At 37.1% G+C, this 19828-nt stretch overlaps 1 protein-coding gene across 8 annotated transcripts in view; it reads right to left on the reverse strand.

Moving 5' to 3' along the window:
* Window positions 1-19828, reverse strand: part of ATP2C1 (ATPase secretory pathway Ca2+ transporting 1) — a 66149-nt gene that overhangs the window by 28426 nt on the left and 17895 nt on the right. For all 8 annotated transcript variants that reach the window (XR_012627706.1, XM_074860024.1, XM_074860084.1 and 5 more), the window contains 3 exons: window positions 5379-5489; window positions 4337-4453; window positions 2651-2740 (listed from right to left, as the gene is read on the reverse strand). Coding sequence is in view for 7 of the 8 variants with exons in the window: in XM_074860056.1 (XP_074716157.1) it covers window positions 2651-2740; window positions 4337-4453; window positions 5379-5489 (318 nt within the window). In the remaining variant the exon portion in view is untranslated. The remainder of the gene's footprint in view (window positions 1-2650; window positions 2741-4336; window positions 4454-5378; window positions 5490-19828) is intronic.

The raw sequence follows: 19828 nt of genomic DNA on the forward strand, positions 1-19828 counted from the left end.
CAAGAACTCAATAACCTGATTTTACTAAAAATAAGATTAATAACTAGGGAGCGATTCTGAAGAAAAACCTCCTCTGCTCCCTGTTTCTAAACAGTGAACAAGAGACAGCAGTGGACAGAGATCTATGAAGGAAACAGAAAAATTGGTCTGAATGAAGTGTGAATGGTGTTCTCTGAACAGAACAAAGGTTAGGAATGCTGTGTTTGTTAACTGCTAACCGCTACAGAGCATTAGGGATGTGGTTTCATTCAAATAACCAGATAACAGAAAGACTAAGAACAAACTGAAGACTAGAGGTAAGGTACCAAGATGAAGAACAGGTCTGGAGCCCCAAAATATCTCAGCAAGGAGCATAAGAGGAGGACAAGACTCAGGAACTGTCCAATACTCCCAAGGAGTGAGACAGGACACTGAATACACCCCAAACAGCCAAGATCCCAGATATCCCAAACTAAAAAAGCTTAAAAAAGAATTACTCATTAGGAATAATTCAAGTACTAAGGCCTCAATAGCAAGCCTTCATAGTCCCCCATATTACATACAATTCTGGTCACAGCAGTTCAACATAAACATCACGGGGCTTGTAAGCATGTGATGTGAAAGTGAGTGAATGAATGAAATCTATTACAGGAAGTAACAAAGATCAGTTTTGTGTAAAGTGTCATATTCCCCTTCAATACACTCTCAAATTGGGTTTTGTTACATTAACTGAATTTGTTACTCAAATTGCGTTGTTACACTGATTTCTTACAGAACCATAACACAATATCCACTAATTAGGCCTTTAAAGTACATACAGCAACTGCTAAAAAAATAACCAAGATATTACCATTTTGCAAGAGAAATCTCTCTTGAAGAACTCTTAACTAAATCGAGCACAAATCCAGTAAATCTGCCTTATTTGTGATACTAACGTTAGCCTCACCAACTGAATATTAGGGAATAACTAAATATATTCCATCTTTCCATGGAGTATTTCCACCACAGCTACACGTGTTTCTTTTGGGGGCAATATATTACCTTCTACAGTTCATGCTACCTGACGCAGCTTTGCATTCTTAGTCTCACATCAGTCTTCTCAGCTTGTGTCTACATGCAATGGCTTGCATCAAGAAGCAAATATCCTTCAAATGGAAAAAGGTCTGTAATTTTTTTTTTTTTTTTTAAAATCTTCATCAGTTCCCAGTCCAGATCAAAATGTTTTACAATACATCTGTACCAGCAGAGCTAAAAAGACGGTAAAAGCTGCTCAAGCCACCATTGCCACCAAAAGAAATAAACGTCATTGATCTTTAGCAGCAAGTTAGCTTTGTTGCTAAGGCTCTGAGCACAAACATACAGCCACAGGAAAATTGCACTATCTTCTGAAAATGAAGCAAAACAAATATTCACTAGGTGATAAAGTGGGCATTAATAGCAACAAGACTAAACAAGTAGGCTAGTCAGAAGTTAAACAGAAACCACAGCTGATGCACTTTAACTCAGCCACACTTTTTCTCCATATTTTAAGACACCCCTACTAACGTTTATGAGGCTGCTGAAAGATTCCGTCTCAGGTTGTAGCACAGAATGCAGAAATTACTGCTCCCTTACACTAACCGCCCTATTCTTTTCTCACTGCCTTGCTCAAGAGGGTTAGAAAACAGACTTAAGGGCACTAACAAAGGAAAAACCAAGAAATAATTCAACTTTCAGCCGCAATAATTAAATACATTTCATAACACAATAGTTTACCTAAATCCAACTTAGGAACACAACAAACCATTCCAAACTAACACTATACTCACATTCAAAATTGCATGTTTTTTCTTAAAGAAGCCACATAGTTTATCTTCCAAAGAAAACTACTCTTTTTAAGGAATTAGAGGGGTTAGGAGCAAACTTCCAGTTACCTTGAGTTAATTACAAAAGTAAAACTCAACATAGAGAGTGTGGAGGTCAGCCAAGACAAGAAAGAGCTAGAACTTGCCTCTGATCATACAGAAATCCCTATTTTCAGTTATTGCCTATCACCCCACAAAGGTCAAAGGGATTATGATTTTCTTCTCTGTCATTTGCAATGACAAATGTTTAGTAGTACTATGTTTGGCTCACCAGTTTAGCACCCTATTTAACTGCAAATGTCTACCAAAAATTCATTATTTCAGCTTCTCTCCTGCTATTTCTAGAGAGTTCAGGTTACATTTCTTTTTAAAGTATTAAAAGATTACATCTTTCAAGTAAATTCGCAGAAGGCTTATGTTGGTTTCAATTTAATGGTTGGACTAGATCATCTTCAAGGTCTTTTCCAACCTTGATGATTCTGTGAATTTGAAATGAATGCATAATATAAGATAAAAATTACACAAAATACACCAAAAGTTGCTCCTCTCAACAAATGCCTAAAGACAGGCATTTCAACCAATGAAAGAGTAAAGATGCAAGATGCAGCCAGATAATTATTTGTTGATGTATTTTAATATGTACTACTATCAGTCAAAAAAACCCCAAAATCCAGTCACAAACTAAACAGATGTAATGACAGCATACAAATCAAAGTCATTAATTAGAATCAAGTGATCCCATCCCACACTGCCATTCACGTGATGTTGAAAGTACATGCGGTCACTCATTCTGAAGCAGTCCCAAAGATAAAATTTTAGTTCCTTACCACAGTGATACTGACAGCATCATCAAACTGATGCATTAAAACACTGATGACTGCAGATGCCAGGAGAAGCATAATAAGGGGATTTTTAAACTGAAATAAAACAGAACAGTAATTCAGCAATACTCTTGACAGAAAGACCATTTTATCTACCCCTCAAAGCACATTGGATCTATTTTTGAAACACATTATTCTATAATTAAAATATTTCTAACCTACCTGTACAAAGAATATCTGACTCTGTACAGTTCAGATGTTTACTTGAGGGGTTTTTTTTAAATCAAAGACCTTGAATAGACCATATTTAATACATAACAGGAAAAAATGGTTTCTTACATTTCTTGATTCACATTTTTAAGACAAAAAGAATAATCTCCTATATTTATTTAAACTGTATTTAAACAAACAAAACCAAGCCTGAAATATATTAAAAATGACTTTGAGGTAACAGGCTGATCCCATTCCCAACAACTGACCACTATCAATGCAACAATGTATTTCATAACTTTCAATTCATGACTTCTTGTTTTACAAGATACAAGTTCTCTTTTTAGATCATATGCTTTTTTCAGATTTCTAAGGCTAAAATAATAAAGGATCTTGCTTCTACATGACAGCTGGTTGCTAACACGGTAATTTTTTTGCAAAGTGTTAACAAAAAAGAACATTCCTACAATTAAAGGGAAGAACATTATAAAAGCACAGATGATGAGCACATTCAAAGCGAATACGTATCTTAATAATTCCTACCTAAAATAGACTTGGATAATATTCTTTAGAAGTGTTCTGATGTATCTGACTAATTTGACACTACACATGGAAAAATAAAGCATTAATGCCAGAGGACAGTTAGTATGTGATGATGTTCTCACTGCTATCATCTGCAGAGCGCTGAATATCTTTTTAGTCACGCCCAAGTAAAACAGTTTCTCTATTCTAACCATCTATTACTTCAGAATTTACCCTAGAATTTAACTGCACTGCTGCTCAGACAAGGTGCAGGAAATATTGACCAAAATGTTTAACATTACAGATTCATTAGAAAAATCTTCTGTGTGAAAATATGCTGTAAATATCTTGTGTGGCTGGGGGGTGGGAAGGGTAGGCAGGAGAAAGTAGTGACACTTCCACACCATTTCAGGAAGCTGCATGCACATATATATGAGATAAATCACAGTGATAGGAAAAAAATTCACACTTGACTTTTGCCAGTTCTGCTTAACACCAGAATCAAGGCTGGCCCCACATCCACCCTCAGTTCAAAGGCAGCAGTTTTGCTTTTTAAAATTTCCTTTACCTATCAAGTTATTCTTATGTTCCACTTAAATATTTACCAACAGTCATATGCATCTGTGTCTGACCTTAGTGCGATTCACGCTCAAGTCTTTGCCTACAGGGAACTTTATTCTGTTTCTCCAGCCCTCAGGATAGTTATGGATGGTACCTTTTGGCTAGTTATGAACATACATTCAAGAATAAATCATGTCATTAAAACACTGGCATGTACTTAAATAAAAGCTTTTTCACTAGGTAAATTAAATATAAATTACAGAAGTTGCAATTTCCTATTCTACTAGAGTTTCCACACTTTTATCAAAAAATGTTCAGGCACATAGAAGGTAAGTAACAAAGAGCAAAACTACTGACAAGTATTAAAACCGAAAAAGCAGAAAGGACAAAAATCTTAACCTGGGAAATATATTTTTTCCACAGTGGTTCATCTTCACTAATATCAAATTCATTCCATCCATGGAATGCCCGTCTATGACAAACTTCACAGTTTTTTAAGCCATTCTGAAGATTAGCCTATTAAATATGCAAAGAATAACACAGTCAGCAATTACACTGATAAGCTAGACTTCAGAATAAATTCCAACACCAAAACATATAGCCTTAGATTATACAAATTTGGCTAACATCACAAAGACAAGTTTGATACTAATGTTTGTACGACAATAAGAGCTAACTACCTACTATTTTAAAACTCAGTTTGGCAGAAATTCTTAAGAGATTCAACAAAAAATTCACAGAACTACAGAAGCAGATGCTGTTTCACATCTTTAAATGATTGCCGATTTTCCCTGCAGAAGACTCTTCAACAAGTTGAACTGTGGGCATAGTTCAGACTCTTGAGGATTATGTCAGGAATTCAGTTACTCAGCCACATGACAGCAATAGCTTCAAAGTCTTGAGCTGTCAGTGACCAACATTTATCACGGTGTACTCCTCAAGCAGTCAAGCATACAGAAAATGAAAAAAGACCATCTATCATGAAAATTAACCCAGATTCAGTGGTTCATAAATCTGTCAATGGGTAGCTTTCTCAATCCTGTTCCTCCACTTAAAATAGAGGCTACCAAAATAAATTAAGGACATTAAGGATTCCTTAGAGAAACGGAAGCAATAGCTATGAAAAATAGGACAGAATTTTTAGGAAGACTGACTCTAGGATTTTTATTAACAAAAAGCAACCTTCAAAGCATACAGAAATCCAAACATTTTCAAGTTAAATCTCAACCGCTGTCCAAATACCTGATTTTTTGGAAAACATTAGAGATAGAGCATTTCAAGTAACAATTTACAAATCAGCAGGCTTTTAGAAGTAGACAATAGCTAATATCAAACTGCATGATAATGCATAGACTTTCAGTGACAAGATCTGTCCTTAAAAAATATTAAACTTACTGTTTGGTAACATCAGCACATTCTTAAGACATGCAAAACCACCTACTTGCAGAATGCTTGCTACTTCATCAACTGGCAATTCACTTGCTTTTTTTGAAGACAGTACAGGAATCATTGTCTCATTGTCACCATCAGGGATTTTTTGAAGACGTGCAACCTAAGAAACAAAACCAAAGTCTGAAGGGAAGGAGAGCACTAACATTTCATTTCAAACAACACAGACCAGAGCAATGCAGTATTAATGCCATTAAAAAGGTAGCTTTTGGTAACCACTGCACTTAAAAAAAAATCTGTAATTCAGCTTATTTTCATGCAGTACCACCTGCAATACTAAAAGAAAACACTGGACATGCAACTGAGAAGACTAATTTCTGTAATGACGTTCAGTGATGACAAAGATCCTAACAGTTAAATATATTCATAATCCTTTAGCTCATTATTATCAATACCTGGTCAGAAAGTAAACACTCCAGATAAATTTCACTCCCTGCCCTTACTTACTACTCATTAATGAAGGTGGTCTAAGCAGGCCTATTTACATTTTCTTGTAAAGAAAGAAAGGAGAAACAACATTAAGAAAACCTCAAACAAGAGCACAGATGCAAGTGAAGTCATAAAACCTGACTACAATACAAAAGCTTCAAGTCAATGCTATAAAAAGTAATGTTTTCCTGTAATTTTAGGAAGTTGAAGTTTTGTGAACTGCAGAACAGCACAACAGCAACATTGATTGTACAGCTCAGCACTGTTTTGATATTTAATGAGGCTTCAGAGTTTCCAAATTCTTCCTTATTAAATGAGAAGCTGGAGTGGTACTCTGTCTTCCCCCTCACTCTCTTACTGCACCCAGAATTAATATCTTGTCCATCGTGCCACATACACATCATCCCTCTATTAAGTGGAAGACACCTAACATACAAACATGCATGCCACAGAAATGGTTTTCCCCTTATATTTGCAGAGAATTTGAATAGGTGGTTTTATACTTTAAAAAATAATTCTTGTTTGTATAAATCTCCTCTATGGATGCTGAGGCTTAAAAATATAAGATAAAGTACTTCAAGATGACAACACATTAAAAGATTCCAGCATTTTTATGCCCTAAAAAAGGTATGACAATATTCATTTTCTATACCGCACACTGTTTGCCATGTACTCAAATACAATAGCTGAGATTAATTCAACTCTATTTGTTCTTCTAGCTGCTTACCTAAATAGACTCCACAAAGACTTCATCCCAGGGGCCCAAGGGAACAATTAACAAAGGTGAAAGTGTTACAGTTGGAACTCACATGCCTTTGCTTTCAACAGAAACCCTTGGAAACTCTCTACACTTCCATGTAGTTCCTAGTGAGACAGTAAACAAGACTTGCTCCTTCACTGTAGTTCTAAGAAAGAAGGTCTAGAGCCCAAGGTGGGAGGCAGGGCGATAGGGGTGTGGGTTTGAGCTCTGGGGCAAGAGGGACGGCAGACGAAAGAACTGCACCTTGACAATGTGTTTACTGGCCTTCAAAGAGGGGGACCCCCTTGGGCCCCACTCAGCTTTCTGTAGCTGGAAGCCAGCGGGACTCAGCAGCAGGCTGCTGGAGTGCAGCTCAGCAGGGGCTGAGAATGGAAGCTCGGCTAGGGTCTGCCAGGCTCTGCCACACCTCCACTCCAGTTCCCATATCCCATTCCACTGAAAGAGCTTTGTTTTGTTCTTTGCTATCCTTTTATCGATACAGTTATGCAAAGACCACAGTTGGAAAGTCTGTGGCCAGATTTTTAGAGTATTATGAAATATGTGACTTAAATATGCTTTAGCATTGGTTAGGTACTTACTGAAACCTTAAGTCATTGGTGTCAGTCTTCTTTAAAAATGATGGTGAATATACATTATTATACAATATATACATTTACAAAAATTACCTAGCAAGTTACCATTTCCAAATATATGTTTCAAATAGACAAGGAATTAAGTCAAAAATATTTCAGAAGATAAACAAAATCATGAGTATAATTGTTCATAACAAGAGGTCTTTTTACAAAACCCAGGGGTAACAAGCCCTCACACCAACAAGGTTACACTATTCTGGACTAGAGGGACAAACATTTGCTCCACAGTTTAAGGCTTGTCACTGAACACAGCATCATAAGACTCCCTCTACAAAACCGTATTATTAAAGAAACTTAAGCTGACCACAACAGCAGCAGAATGGCGGGTATTTCAGTTAGGAAGAATGCAGACGTTGTGACCCTAAGCCTTACAAAATACTCTTTGGTACATACAAGTGCATTTCCCTAAAACTTCGTCGTGGGGAGTGATGCACCATCATGACTGCTCAGTCTCCCATGGAGACAGACAGCCTTTGGTTAAGTGTACCACCACTGTTACCAGCATCCATGAAGCACTTGACGCTCACAAGATTCAGCCCCTAGGAAGAAACAGTTCCATTCAAATTCACCTATTCTGCAATTAAGAACACACCCAGTTACAGCTGCTGTTAAACCTACACATGCAAACCAATACTGAGTTAAATCACTTCAGCTCTCAGGAAATTGCCATTGGAGATGATCACTTTTCATACTTGAAATGGTTATACTTAATTTTGTTTGGATTTTAACCTTACTTCTATTTCAGTTTTCTTGGATCACTCTTTTCTAAAGCAAACATTCACCCAGAATTTTGCCACAATCTCCCCTGTTTGATAAAACACCCTATGGAACTACGAGCTCATGTTCTTTTCTTTAAGGTTTCCCATCCTAAAGTACTAGCTTTTGGTATATTTTTTTTTTTAAATAGATACTACATTCATGGTATCAGCTACCAAACACCAGAGTTTAGGGCTGTAAACCATTAAGCCTAAGAGCTGTTTCAAAACAAACCCACAAATATATGACTTTGACCAAGATGACTCCACATTCTTAGCAAAAATGCTAGGCAACCAAGCTTTCACACTAAGAGTAGGCAGAAATGAACTGACAGCCATTACAAATTTTAGTGCTGAGAAAAAAATCTTTTTCCCTATACCAACTGACATGGCTGCTAAACACAAATAACAATTCAAAAAAAGGATACATAACTGATCATTTCCCTAATATTACCAATTAGGAGTTCAGAAAGTCTAATAACAAGCTTTTTTAGGATATTTTAAGAAGTTAAATATCCTTAAATAGAAATGTTCAAGTACTCTCAGAGATCAAGCTTTTCCAAATAAATCTTCATTAGTGCAGAAGAACTGAGCTACAACAAAGCCTATTTTGACAACCTTTTTGTGAGACTCAAAAAGTCATTGATTTTGAATGTGTGTTTCAATCATATTATCTCCCACTTTTACAAAGAACACTGTACCATATGCAGTGAAAAAAGTCTACAGAGAAAATCTGGTATAGGATTAGAAAAATAAAGGCTCAGAAGATCTTTTTATAGCCAGCTCCTTTCTCTAGATAGAAATTACATATTGTAAGACAATTCTGAATGGATCCTCATCTAATTTCTCAAAAACCTCTACAATCTGTGTAGATTAAGCTACACTTGTAGCTCAGGAAAGAACAGTTCCAAATATCTAACACCTTGCCACCAATTAAATTCAATTGCTTAGCCAATGAGAAACTGACCACTGTGTATCCTTCATCCCTACCTTCCAAAATATAAGGTGGGTTACACCAACAGATTTAGGTCCAAAAAAATAGTTGGAAAAAGTGCTTGCTATCTGCTAGAACACAGTAACTATATTCAAGCAAAGAATTTTGCCTTTACTATGCATTACTTCCACAAAGCAAGAGAAAGATTACTTACTCAATACTGTCAACCAAGTGCTCTACAGTCTTTCGCACTCCTGCCCAGATCTGCACACTGGAGGATCTGGGCTTCTGCAACACCTTTTAGCGTATTCAGCAGAAGCTATCCCCAAACCCACAGTGTTCTATATTAAAGGAGTCAACCCACATATAGTAAGATGTCTTCCCATCCTATCTTGCAATTAATTTTCAAGCACCTATCAGCTGATACCTTAAAACACTTCAGTATTTCATTGCAGGGCAAGTTTTTATACGGATAATTGGGCTAAGAAATTATACCGGCCTATGCTGCTATATTAGGTAGGCAGCACGTACATTATGACTGAAGCTTCTGGAGCTATGACTACAGCTTCCCATTCCTCACTTTTAGCTAACTCTACCAAGGAACAAAGAAGCAGGATGCTAACTAACAAAAACAAATAGCCGCCTCAGGAAAGACTTTTCTTGGACCACTTCCAGTGTACACACCACCATTTCTAGGCCAAGAAATATGCATCAATCATATGACCACAGAACAGTGACCGAAGTATGTTTATCAAAATTAATACAAATTTGTCTGGAAGGCTTACATTACCAGAAATTCAGAGTTCCCTTCTTTTCTCTAATGAAAAATCTAGTTAACAATAACATGTTACTGTTTCTTCTTCCTCATATGCTACAAAAGTCTGCCTACCCTCTTTCTACCATGACCAATACCAAGTACCAGCAACTTTACCATTGTTTCTCAGCTTACCAGGAAGAGTCCATTATCAATCAGCAAGGCTCACTGACACTGAGATACATTTACAATTATTTTTAAGAGGACATTTTAGCTCTACTTGCTCAAAGAACGCAAATGGCAGGACCTACATACACTGAGAGCAGTCTAAAAATTTAGAACGCTCTCATGGCAAAACCTATTTTTAGACAGACTTGTGACCAAAACACTTTGGCTAATTAGCTAATATAAAGTCCTGTAAATGTTACATGCAGTTACTCAACTGACCTACAAGTGCAAAATACAAAGGTGGTGTACAAAGAAAACTACAGAGAACAGTAAAAGTGAAAAAAAACCCAGAAGTTTATTAAACAATGAAATTTAAGTTGAGGTACTTAAAGAAAAATGCTGATTCTTTCTTTGAGAAGTTCCTTCAGAAACCTGAGAGACAGGAACACAGGTTTAAGCACTCTACTCTTGGAAAGAATTGTTTACCCAACCACACAAGAAGTCTCCCTGGCAAACTGCAGGTTAGTAGAGCCAGTTCTCAGGAAACACTTGTGGCCCAACTGGAAATCGAAAAAGACAACTAGAAGCATTGACTCAGCACACTTTCCAATATCTGCCTCTTAACCATACCTATCACTTTCTTCTCAATCTTCCCATCCATCTGAACAGCTGATTAAGTCAGGCTGACTCTCCCCATCAGTCCCTGTAAAACAACCCCCTTCAAGTCAATTCAAGCACTATGAAGACTTTTTGACTTGTTCGTAGTGATCAACCTGTAAGACTATTATTGTACAAGCAGTTAGTGACCCCCATCCAGGTATATGCCTCTGTATCATGGATACCACGCAATCACTACTGAATCATGTTGTGTCTAATCAATAGTAAAATTAATGAATGTACACATAATCAATGTGTAATTAATCAATGTGCATTTAATCTTAAGTATATGTACAGTATGTTGTCTTTTCCACTTGAAACATTACATGCTTCTGCACAGGAACTGCACCTTTATTAATGAGATAAGTATATTAGAGCCTGTTGTCCAAAGGACACTTCAAAGCCCATGTTCCAGACCCAACTGTTATCAGTGATTGATGAATCTGTACTGTGAGCAAAACCCCATAAGAGTACTAGTGAACTCAGAGCAAACGAGGTCCACTGTGTGCCATGCCCTGACCAGAGATCCATTCAAAGCCTTATCGTCTCAGGGTTCCCAGCATGAGAAAGGACACATGATTTTACACCTTGCTATCATCTTTTCCAAGTTATTAATAGGCACAAACTCTTGCAAGGCAGATCACTTTCTCATTGGGATCTCAAATGAATCAGCACTTCCTCACCCACCATAAGAATTAGCTTCCATTTTTTATCTACCTTCCCTGCCCCGAAAAAAATGACCGTGTTCAACATCATAACAAAAAAGTGTTTCACTGAACACAAACCAGATGGGAACTTACAAGCTTCCCATTTCCTGTAATTTCTGTATGATCAAACTATATGTGATGCATACTAAAAGGTTGAGAAAGCTCAGATCCTAACCAAACATGTTCTTCTCCAGTTCTATACAATTCAGAGCCAGGATGGAGGATGCAGAGTGATAACACCAGATAGATCAACTACTACAGATATCTGTGCACACAGTAACATAATAAAATGCCAGCGCTTACCTGTTCTGCACTGTCTGGCATTCTGAAAGCACACAGGGCTAGAGATCAACTAGATGTCAATGGGCATAGAGGCCTGAGTCTCCATGTGTATGCACAGGGACTCTGGAAACAGCTCCCGCTAGGCAAAGGCTCTTGGCTGTGAAAGGTATCTTTAAGGAAGAGACTCTACCCAGAACAGAAGTAATCCTCTTTTCTGCCAGTTCCATCAGACATGAAGCATCAGTGCAGTCTTCTCCTACTCATTAGGACATGGTGGCTAGAGGTTCTGGAGATCCGGATCTTTAACCATCATCTTCTCCATCTTCAAACTCACCATTTAAACGGGTGATTGCTCAGCATCATGCCTGTGATTCCACAAAGTCACTTTCTAACGATGACCTTAAAAATATCTATTTCACTAGGTGCTTCTGCCATTTTTGCCTCCCCCATTTGTCTAGAAGGCAAGGTGCTCCTAGAACCTCAGTATAGGTCCCAGCCACAGAAGAATGACCAAACGATGACAAAACACAGCAAAAAGCCAAGCACAAAAAAAAAAGCATAAGGCACACTCAATAGTTACAGTAAGTCTGCACACCCAGAAGAAAAGCCCAGATGCACATCAGGATTCCAAAAGTGGAGGCAGGGCAGAGAAGAGCACACAAAGAGCTCTCAGACCATTCTGGAACAAGCAATACCCAACATGGTTGTGACTATAATGCAATTTCCTTCATGAAATTCCACCAGACTTTAACTGGAATTAAATCTCCAGAGAAATTTACCAGTTAGGCTAACAGAAGCAGGTGGAAGTATCTGGCTGTGGTGGGTACAGATTTAATAAAATAAATAAAAATCAGTGCAATCAAGTTCACAAACTATAAATGCAGACAAGCTACAAACTTATCTTCATTAGGTAAAACCTATTTTTTACTGTCTTATTCTTGGCTTTCAAACTAATTTGTCTATATTTTAATGATGTGCATAAAATTGGAACTTATATTCAGGAAGGCTTCATCTATGCAGCCCGCACTGATATAGTTGTGTGTCCCTCATATGCGACTAAATCTACTTCCAGTATTCTCAACTAACAGTTTCTCTAATGAGCCTGGAAACCCTGTAAATTTAGATACAAAAAATACTCAAATACTGTGACTGACCAATAACAGAAGGCTCAGAGGAGATGCGATGCTCCCATTAAGCTTAGGAAATAACATAGGGTGTGCCTAACCACAGCTGTTGCAAAAAAGGCTAACTTTACCTCAACACAATGGGGACTGGAGGGTGGCCCTTGCTTTGGATAAACAACTGTGTCAGTTGAGTGGATCAACTGCTGGTGTAAATGTTCCTCCCGGATTTCATCAAAAGAATGTGAATGTCCAAGTTAGCCAGAGCAGCATGGGGGGTTGCAGATGTGGCTCAGACCAACATATGCACTGAACAACCAACAAAATTTCAAAGAGAGCAACAGGCTTGAGCTGGTTTCAACCCACATATTCCTTCCTGGCAACTGGGGTTGCCCAGCATCATGACGGTGAGCATGTTACAGAGACCAGCAATGGGAATCACACTGGTATTGCGATTGAACTGTGTATTGCAATGTCTATATTTTGCTAAGTGTAACTTACAAAATATACTGGAAACATAGTGCAAATGTGTCACTCTGCTAAATCAGAAATCCCACATAACATCAAATATCTTCATATACACACATTTGATATTAAACATTACACTCTCCATATGGGGATTATCTAAAAGAACCTGGTCGGAGAGTATTATACTCTGTCGAATACCTTTATGGGAAATAATTCTGCTTTCTTAGAACAACAAGTAAAGTGCCAACATTCATACAACACAAATATCCACAACCAATTTGCAAAAACAGTATTTTACTTGCCCCTGCAAAGAGCTGTCCCTTCCCACCCCCAAAAGGTTGAACTCTGCAGACTAACGAGCCACTTGTTTTCTACCAGGCACTGTTTGCTCAGGATAAGGAATAGTTTTTGAAGGCTTTGAAGTTGCTGTTTACTATCTTCATTTGAATGGACTCCTTTGGAAAAGTGAGATGATTTTTCACTTCTGGGGAAACAGCTGAAGCATCCCTGTATTCTAATATTAGAGAAATATGTTTCTATTCAACAGTATTTTAGTTTAAACATCTTACCAGGAGTTCCCACATCAAAGCAAGTGCACACAGAAAAGGTCTGTCTCAAAAAAGCCAGAAGGAAAGAGAAATGCTAATTTGTATTAATGAGTTCTCCTTGCAGAGTAATTTCTATCCTGGGAGGTCACATAGTTTCAGCCCCTTGCTATTGTGTGTTATTTCATAAGACTTCACAGAAAAAGGAAAATATTCAACCTGGCACAGACACTACCCATTAACCAAAGAAATATAAATACCCAAATGATGAGAACAACCTGCTAAGCTGCCCCCTAAGCCTAAAAAGAACTACCTTGTATTCAAGTACTATTTCAGCTGTACTTAGGACTCTCACTATGGCCAACAACCAGCCATAATGCAGAACTATACTCCTTGGTGCACAACACATCTGCATTTCTGACCAATGAAGAAACAGAAATCTGAATGCTGGCACCAACCGTCTTAAATCTCAAGGTACGCCCAATCTTAAAACTTGTAAATATTTAAGAAAGAGACCTATCCCAATCTATCTACTTCAGGCAGTGTAATAAAAACTAAGCTGCTCCATTTAACACACAACTTATTAACTCTACAGTAGTCTATAAAGCTCCAGAACTATTTTCAAGTACTAAAAATACTTAAGTACTAAAAATGCCTTCTAAAAAACACACTTCTGAGAAACACATCTCCACAACTTGAAATACATCTTACTCTTTTAGGATGTTTCAGCATGTCTTCTTTAATTTAAAAAATAGAAAGGAAAGTAGGACATCTAGTTCAACTGAGGCTACCAGCTCAACAGTAAAGCTGGGCAATTTTCTGTAATCGTAGTACACTCCATGTGGTTATCTTGCAAGCCTTGTGAGTGACAACTACCTGCTCTCTAGCTAGAGAAAATATTTCATGAAAATAATGATACCCTAACCTGACTGGAGGGCTGCAGATTGTCAGAGCACTGACAACAAAAATTCAGATTAAACCCTCAACACCACCTTATCTTCCTTTAGCTCATTTATGTAGTGTACAGCTGAAACTTAAGAATGCCAAACATTCAAATGTATTCAATCGCTACAAAAGATTTACCATTTAGAGCATTTCTGTACACTCTGGAGGATCTACTGTGATGAATTTAAAGACTCATCTCTAGAAGTCTTGAGATGGCATCAGAGTTACCAAGAATGCGACAAACACATCAGACCAATCTATTTGGTTGGCCAACATATTCAGCTTTGATTCTTCCTGTTCAAAAAAACCTCCTTGAACACTGGAAAAGTTTGCTTGAACTTTTCATACGTTTGTCATTATTTATTAATCAGAAGAACAAAAAGATACAGAGTCCTAAGCACACATTAAAATGATCAAATTAATGCTAGTGGCTTGATGAAAGCAGTTTATGTATAATAACACTGGGTCAGTTCAGAAACTTATCACCCAAGCAAGAGAGCACCAACAGCCCTATCTTACTTGACTCCAAATAGCATACACCTCTGCCTAAATCCTGATTCACATAAAGTCTTTGGGTCTAAATATCAGTCATCTGCCTTGCCAGAGAGTTGCCAACTTTCTAGAAGAGAACATTTAAGCTTAGAAAAAAGATCATACGGCTCCTGTCCAGTAGCCTGCTTCTATCTCGTAACACTTCTCAAAATGAAGGACGGCACTTGAACAGCAAACACTACTAAAGAATTTTAGCACCCTGTGATATACTACTAATGTATCCATGACGTGCAGACTTTAGTTGCCATATAATTGTATTAAACAAAAACACTGATAGAAATATTTGCTCAGTATTTGTTTAAAATAATGAATGAAGCTCCAAGATCCCATCATTGATTATATCCTTGACAGCTGTGCAGTTACTTCATAATGCGACAAAATAAAATTCTAATTTAAAAAACCCTGAACTTACTGTTTACAACAGTTCTCAGGACCAAGCTAGTGTCAGTGTCAATTTAAATGCAAACATAACTCACTGCATAGTTACTCTACTTATGGTAATACGCTTTCTTATAATTAGTATCAAGAAAGCAGCAACATTGTATTCACCAAGCTTTTTTTTTTGTGAATTATGTATGCAGAAAAAAGTGCTGCAGAAAATTTGACTTAAAAATATTTTAAAAGCCTTTGTAAAAGATTCTGTAGGCTTCATCTGCTAACTCATTATCCATTTTATCCCTTCTAATTGTTTAGAGCAGAATGTTTACAAAACAAATAACTAGAAACAGATGCTTGTCCCAAATGTATACCTTGATTACTGTATTTTATTTTCCTTCTCTTTTCTGCATGGTAACTCTATCATTCCTTCTAGTTTCTACAAACCACACTGCGAATGCCAACCTTATCACCCAGTGTCAATTAGGTATCACCTGAACTCTCTCACCAACTCAAAAGCAGTTCTCAACTAAAATTGACTTATTAACTTATTCCACTCTTTCAAAATTCCACCATGGTCTCTGGGTGAATTTATATTGAACTGAAGCTACAATTACATAAAAAACGGAGTCAAGGTAATGGTCTGCTTATGCTAAAAGGAGGTCTCACTCCTTTGTCCCTCACTATTTTCAGCATTAACTGGATGCTTCATGAGCCCATTCAACTCACTAATTCAACAGAAAGCTGTCCAACAAGGGGCAAGGGGAAAGAAGGGCTGGGCTAACCTTCTGCCAAGCTAGCAAGCCAGACAAACTCAACAACCATGACAGCCAACACAACACATACAGCAGGAACACAGCTGAGCGGCGTAGGATCTTCTTTCAGCAGTAATGAGACCATTTCATTCAGTCCTATACAAGAGCACCCCAAGACCACCACATACTTGTCACTCTTCAGCAAAAAAGCAAGCAAAAATATTTGTTTCTCTTTTGTTAAATTAACTACCCTAAGAATTGTCTGCATTTTTCGAACACCACTGTTTTTCCTGACTCACTAAGAATAGATTATGCCATAGCCTCTCCACGTAAAGGAGTTACAAAGCTAGCAAAATAACTAAACATACATTCTGCAACATCTGAACTCATGCAGATTCCATGTTAAACCACTTCTAGATTATTATAGATTAGCATTTCTGATTTATCTGCATGGGAAGAAAAGGGGGAAAGGAAAGACACTATCTAATGTTCCATCAACCAGTCAAACAACAGATTAAAAGATAACACTGTACAATTAAAAAGGAAATCTATGTTTCTAATGCAAGACAAGTGCTATGTTAACTTCGCAGTTATTTAACTTATCAAAGCACTGTTAAAAGATAGGAAGGTATCTACTAGAACTGGTCTTTAGTGAAGACTCTCTGCTTTTCAAAAAAAGAAAAAAAAATCTCTTCTCTCACCTTATCCTCTACGTTTAAAAGAAGAGATGTGACTTTTTTGCCAACATAAGTATAAAGTATTGGGTTCTAATTTTCTGATTACTGTTTCTTACCATCTGCAGCTTGCAATGAATATCGAAATTCTTTTTTCACCTATTACGTTTTTAAGAAACCATCTACACATCAAAAGGAATGTGAACTGCGTTCACCAAATCCATTTCAGAATTTCTAACATTTTACAACACAAATTTCATTCTGATTATTCTGGAGATTACTTTCATGAACAACTGATGATGCCACTCTGGAACAATTTAAATTGTTTTCAAGTCACTGCTGCCGCAGGCATCCCTTCCCCCTCTGTTGTCAGTTGCATGTACACACGCTCCACCCCTTCATCAGTACTTACAGCTGCCTAATCCATGATGAGCTAGTCCAGGGTGCTAACTCACTGTCCCCAAAATCTGTTCACTGATCTTCAATCTGTTAGTTTAGCAACTAAACCCATTTTCACCATTTAAGAAAAATACCCATGAAGCTCGTTAAGAAATTCAACTGCACTTCAAGCACACGACAAACAAAACCAATTCATTTGTCATCTCAGGATTATGTGAAGAACTAAACCATCGTTTTCAAAGAAAAAATTCTTGACTTATATCTCACTATTCATCCAACTACCAAAACTATCCTGAAAGTCTGTCAGTAAACAGTCATCTTTGAAGATTAGCTGAAATTGACTAGAACTCAAAACAATGAAGATTAAGGAGGATTTCAGAATCACCACATGATGTTTTTATTACTTACAGTCAGTCTGGTGTGAGGTTTTGTACCAACCTTCTACGTGATTTTAGGAAAATCTTTTTGGTTTACAGGTTGGAAAATGTTACTCTGACCTCTTCTGTTGGGCACTTAATGATGTGAAAACAAATGCTACAGAAGGCCTTGGTTACAAAACAGTACTCCTATTTAACAATATGTATTTGTAATCGTAGTCTGACCTCAGAGCAGAGCAGCTCAGAGTTGATGTAGCCTAAACTGTATTCTTTACTTTTCTACTAAAACACAGTCATCTTCTACAAGAAAATCCTTAGTAGAATAAAGAACCTGTCACAACCTAAAACATGGTGATAGAAGAAGGAAAAAAAATTCAGACTACAATTATAAAAATTTACTTAAACTTTTACTAAAAAAGGCGTCAATGGAGAGATCCAAAAAATACAAAGCCTAGTTTGCACTCAATTACATTTTGCCTATGCAAGTTCTCCTTACTGCCTACAGTTTAAGAAAAAGCTCCCCTTAAAGAAAGAAGTCACAAAACTCTGTATTTCTGTTTGGAAAGATAAACATCATTTCTGTAAGTCATAGTGTTATTGAGCTAAACAGAAGTCTTCCTATGATGGGAAATTCTCTCTTCCTCATTACCATGAGATACAGTAATTTTTGTGGAAGTTTAATCATCCTAACACAAGAAACAGGAGCCACATCATCTTGGGACAAAATATTAACTAGCTAGGAGTAAACACGCAATACTGCTTATGAATACTGAATTAACCCAGGAAAACATTAGTTTTCCAAAGCATTTTATCACTTCTCAATTTTGAATATTCATCCAAATACAGGGGAAGAAAAAAAAACCATGCCATCTCTTGCTCAATATCCAAACTTAAGAGACCTTTCAAACGCAAACTTGCAAAACAACAACAAAAAAGCTTAAAGATATTCTAACTGCAATCTTTGTTCTACAAGATTACAAGGATTCTTCAACTGTCTCCTGGAGAAAATACATTAAGGATCCTCTCAAGAGTGCTGAAAAGTTCCAATATGAAAGCTGATAGTGTTTAGCTATCTCAAAATGTCAAATGCATTGAAAAAGAGCTCAGAAATACTAAGAACACCAGAAGAGACAATAGACAGTTGTAAATATGCCTGTCTACAGAAGCAATTATGAGATGGGGGGGTGGGGGAGTGGAAAGAGTGGAGAGGAAGTAATTCAAATGTTAAGAGAACCACCTCAGTCTTTTTATTCATACCAAAGTTTAACTTTCCTCCTACCCCTAAAAGCCTACTCCATTTTGAAAGCTCTAAATAAACCATAGCTTTTATTTCTGCCTTTGAAATATGCATCTGATAATCTTCTATTTTTCCCCTAGATAAAGCTTTATGTTACTTCTATCATACAAATATTACTATTTTTTAAACTTAATTTATTCCAAAAGAAACTTAAGAAATGCCATCTCTGTGCTACCAGCATTCAGAATTAGAACGTGCCATACTATTACATGCAACTTCGTTATAAACTACATCTATAATACACTATTTATTTGGTAATAGAACTAAAAGGCATTAAAAGTCTTCCTGCCATTTTGGCTTTGGCGCACAAACGTCAGACAGATACCTTTTTTCCCCCCCTCTAAGTGTATTTCTAGTCAACGGTAATGTATCCACTTTGCTCCCCCCACCCCCAGTGCTGCCCATTCAAAAACCTTTCACTTACAACACAGTGACTGAAATGTAACGGCAGTGACACTGCTTCTATCAGCTATCTAGCCTCTCAAAACAAAGATCAACCTTCTAGAGTGACCCCCCCACTCCAAAATTCTTTCTACCTAACAAGTTCCATGCTCTTTATTACAAATATTCAGTTGGAAGACATGATTAGTAGAATTAAGAAAATTGTAGCATTATTTTAAAGTTAAAAAAGAGTTCCAAAATGCCAGATTATAATAGCCTACATAGTTTCCAACACAGGTTGGACTTCACAATTACTACAATGCTCCAGCCATGGAAGACAACCACATTTCGAAACAGAACAATATCCAACCATAGAAAATAATTTAGTCTACCCCACAAACTCAATCCAGTTCTTCATTCAAGTCAAACTATTAAAAAAGCACCTCTGTTTTCAGAATGGGGTAGGAGGAAAAGA

The sequence above is a fragment of the Strix uralensis genome, chromosome 1 (assembly GCF_047716275.1).
Source record: "Strix uralensis isolate ZFMK-TIS-50842 chromosome 1, bStrUra1, whole genome shotgun sequence".
Classification (NCBI taxonomy): Eukaryota; Metazoa; Chordata; class Aves; order Strigiformes; family Strigidae; genus Strix; species Strix uralensis.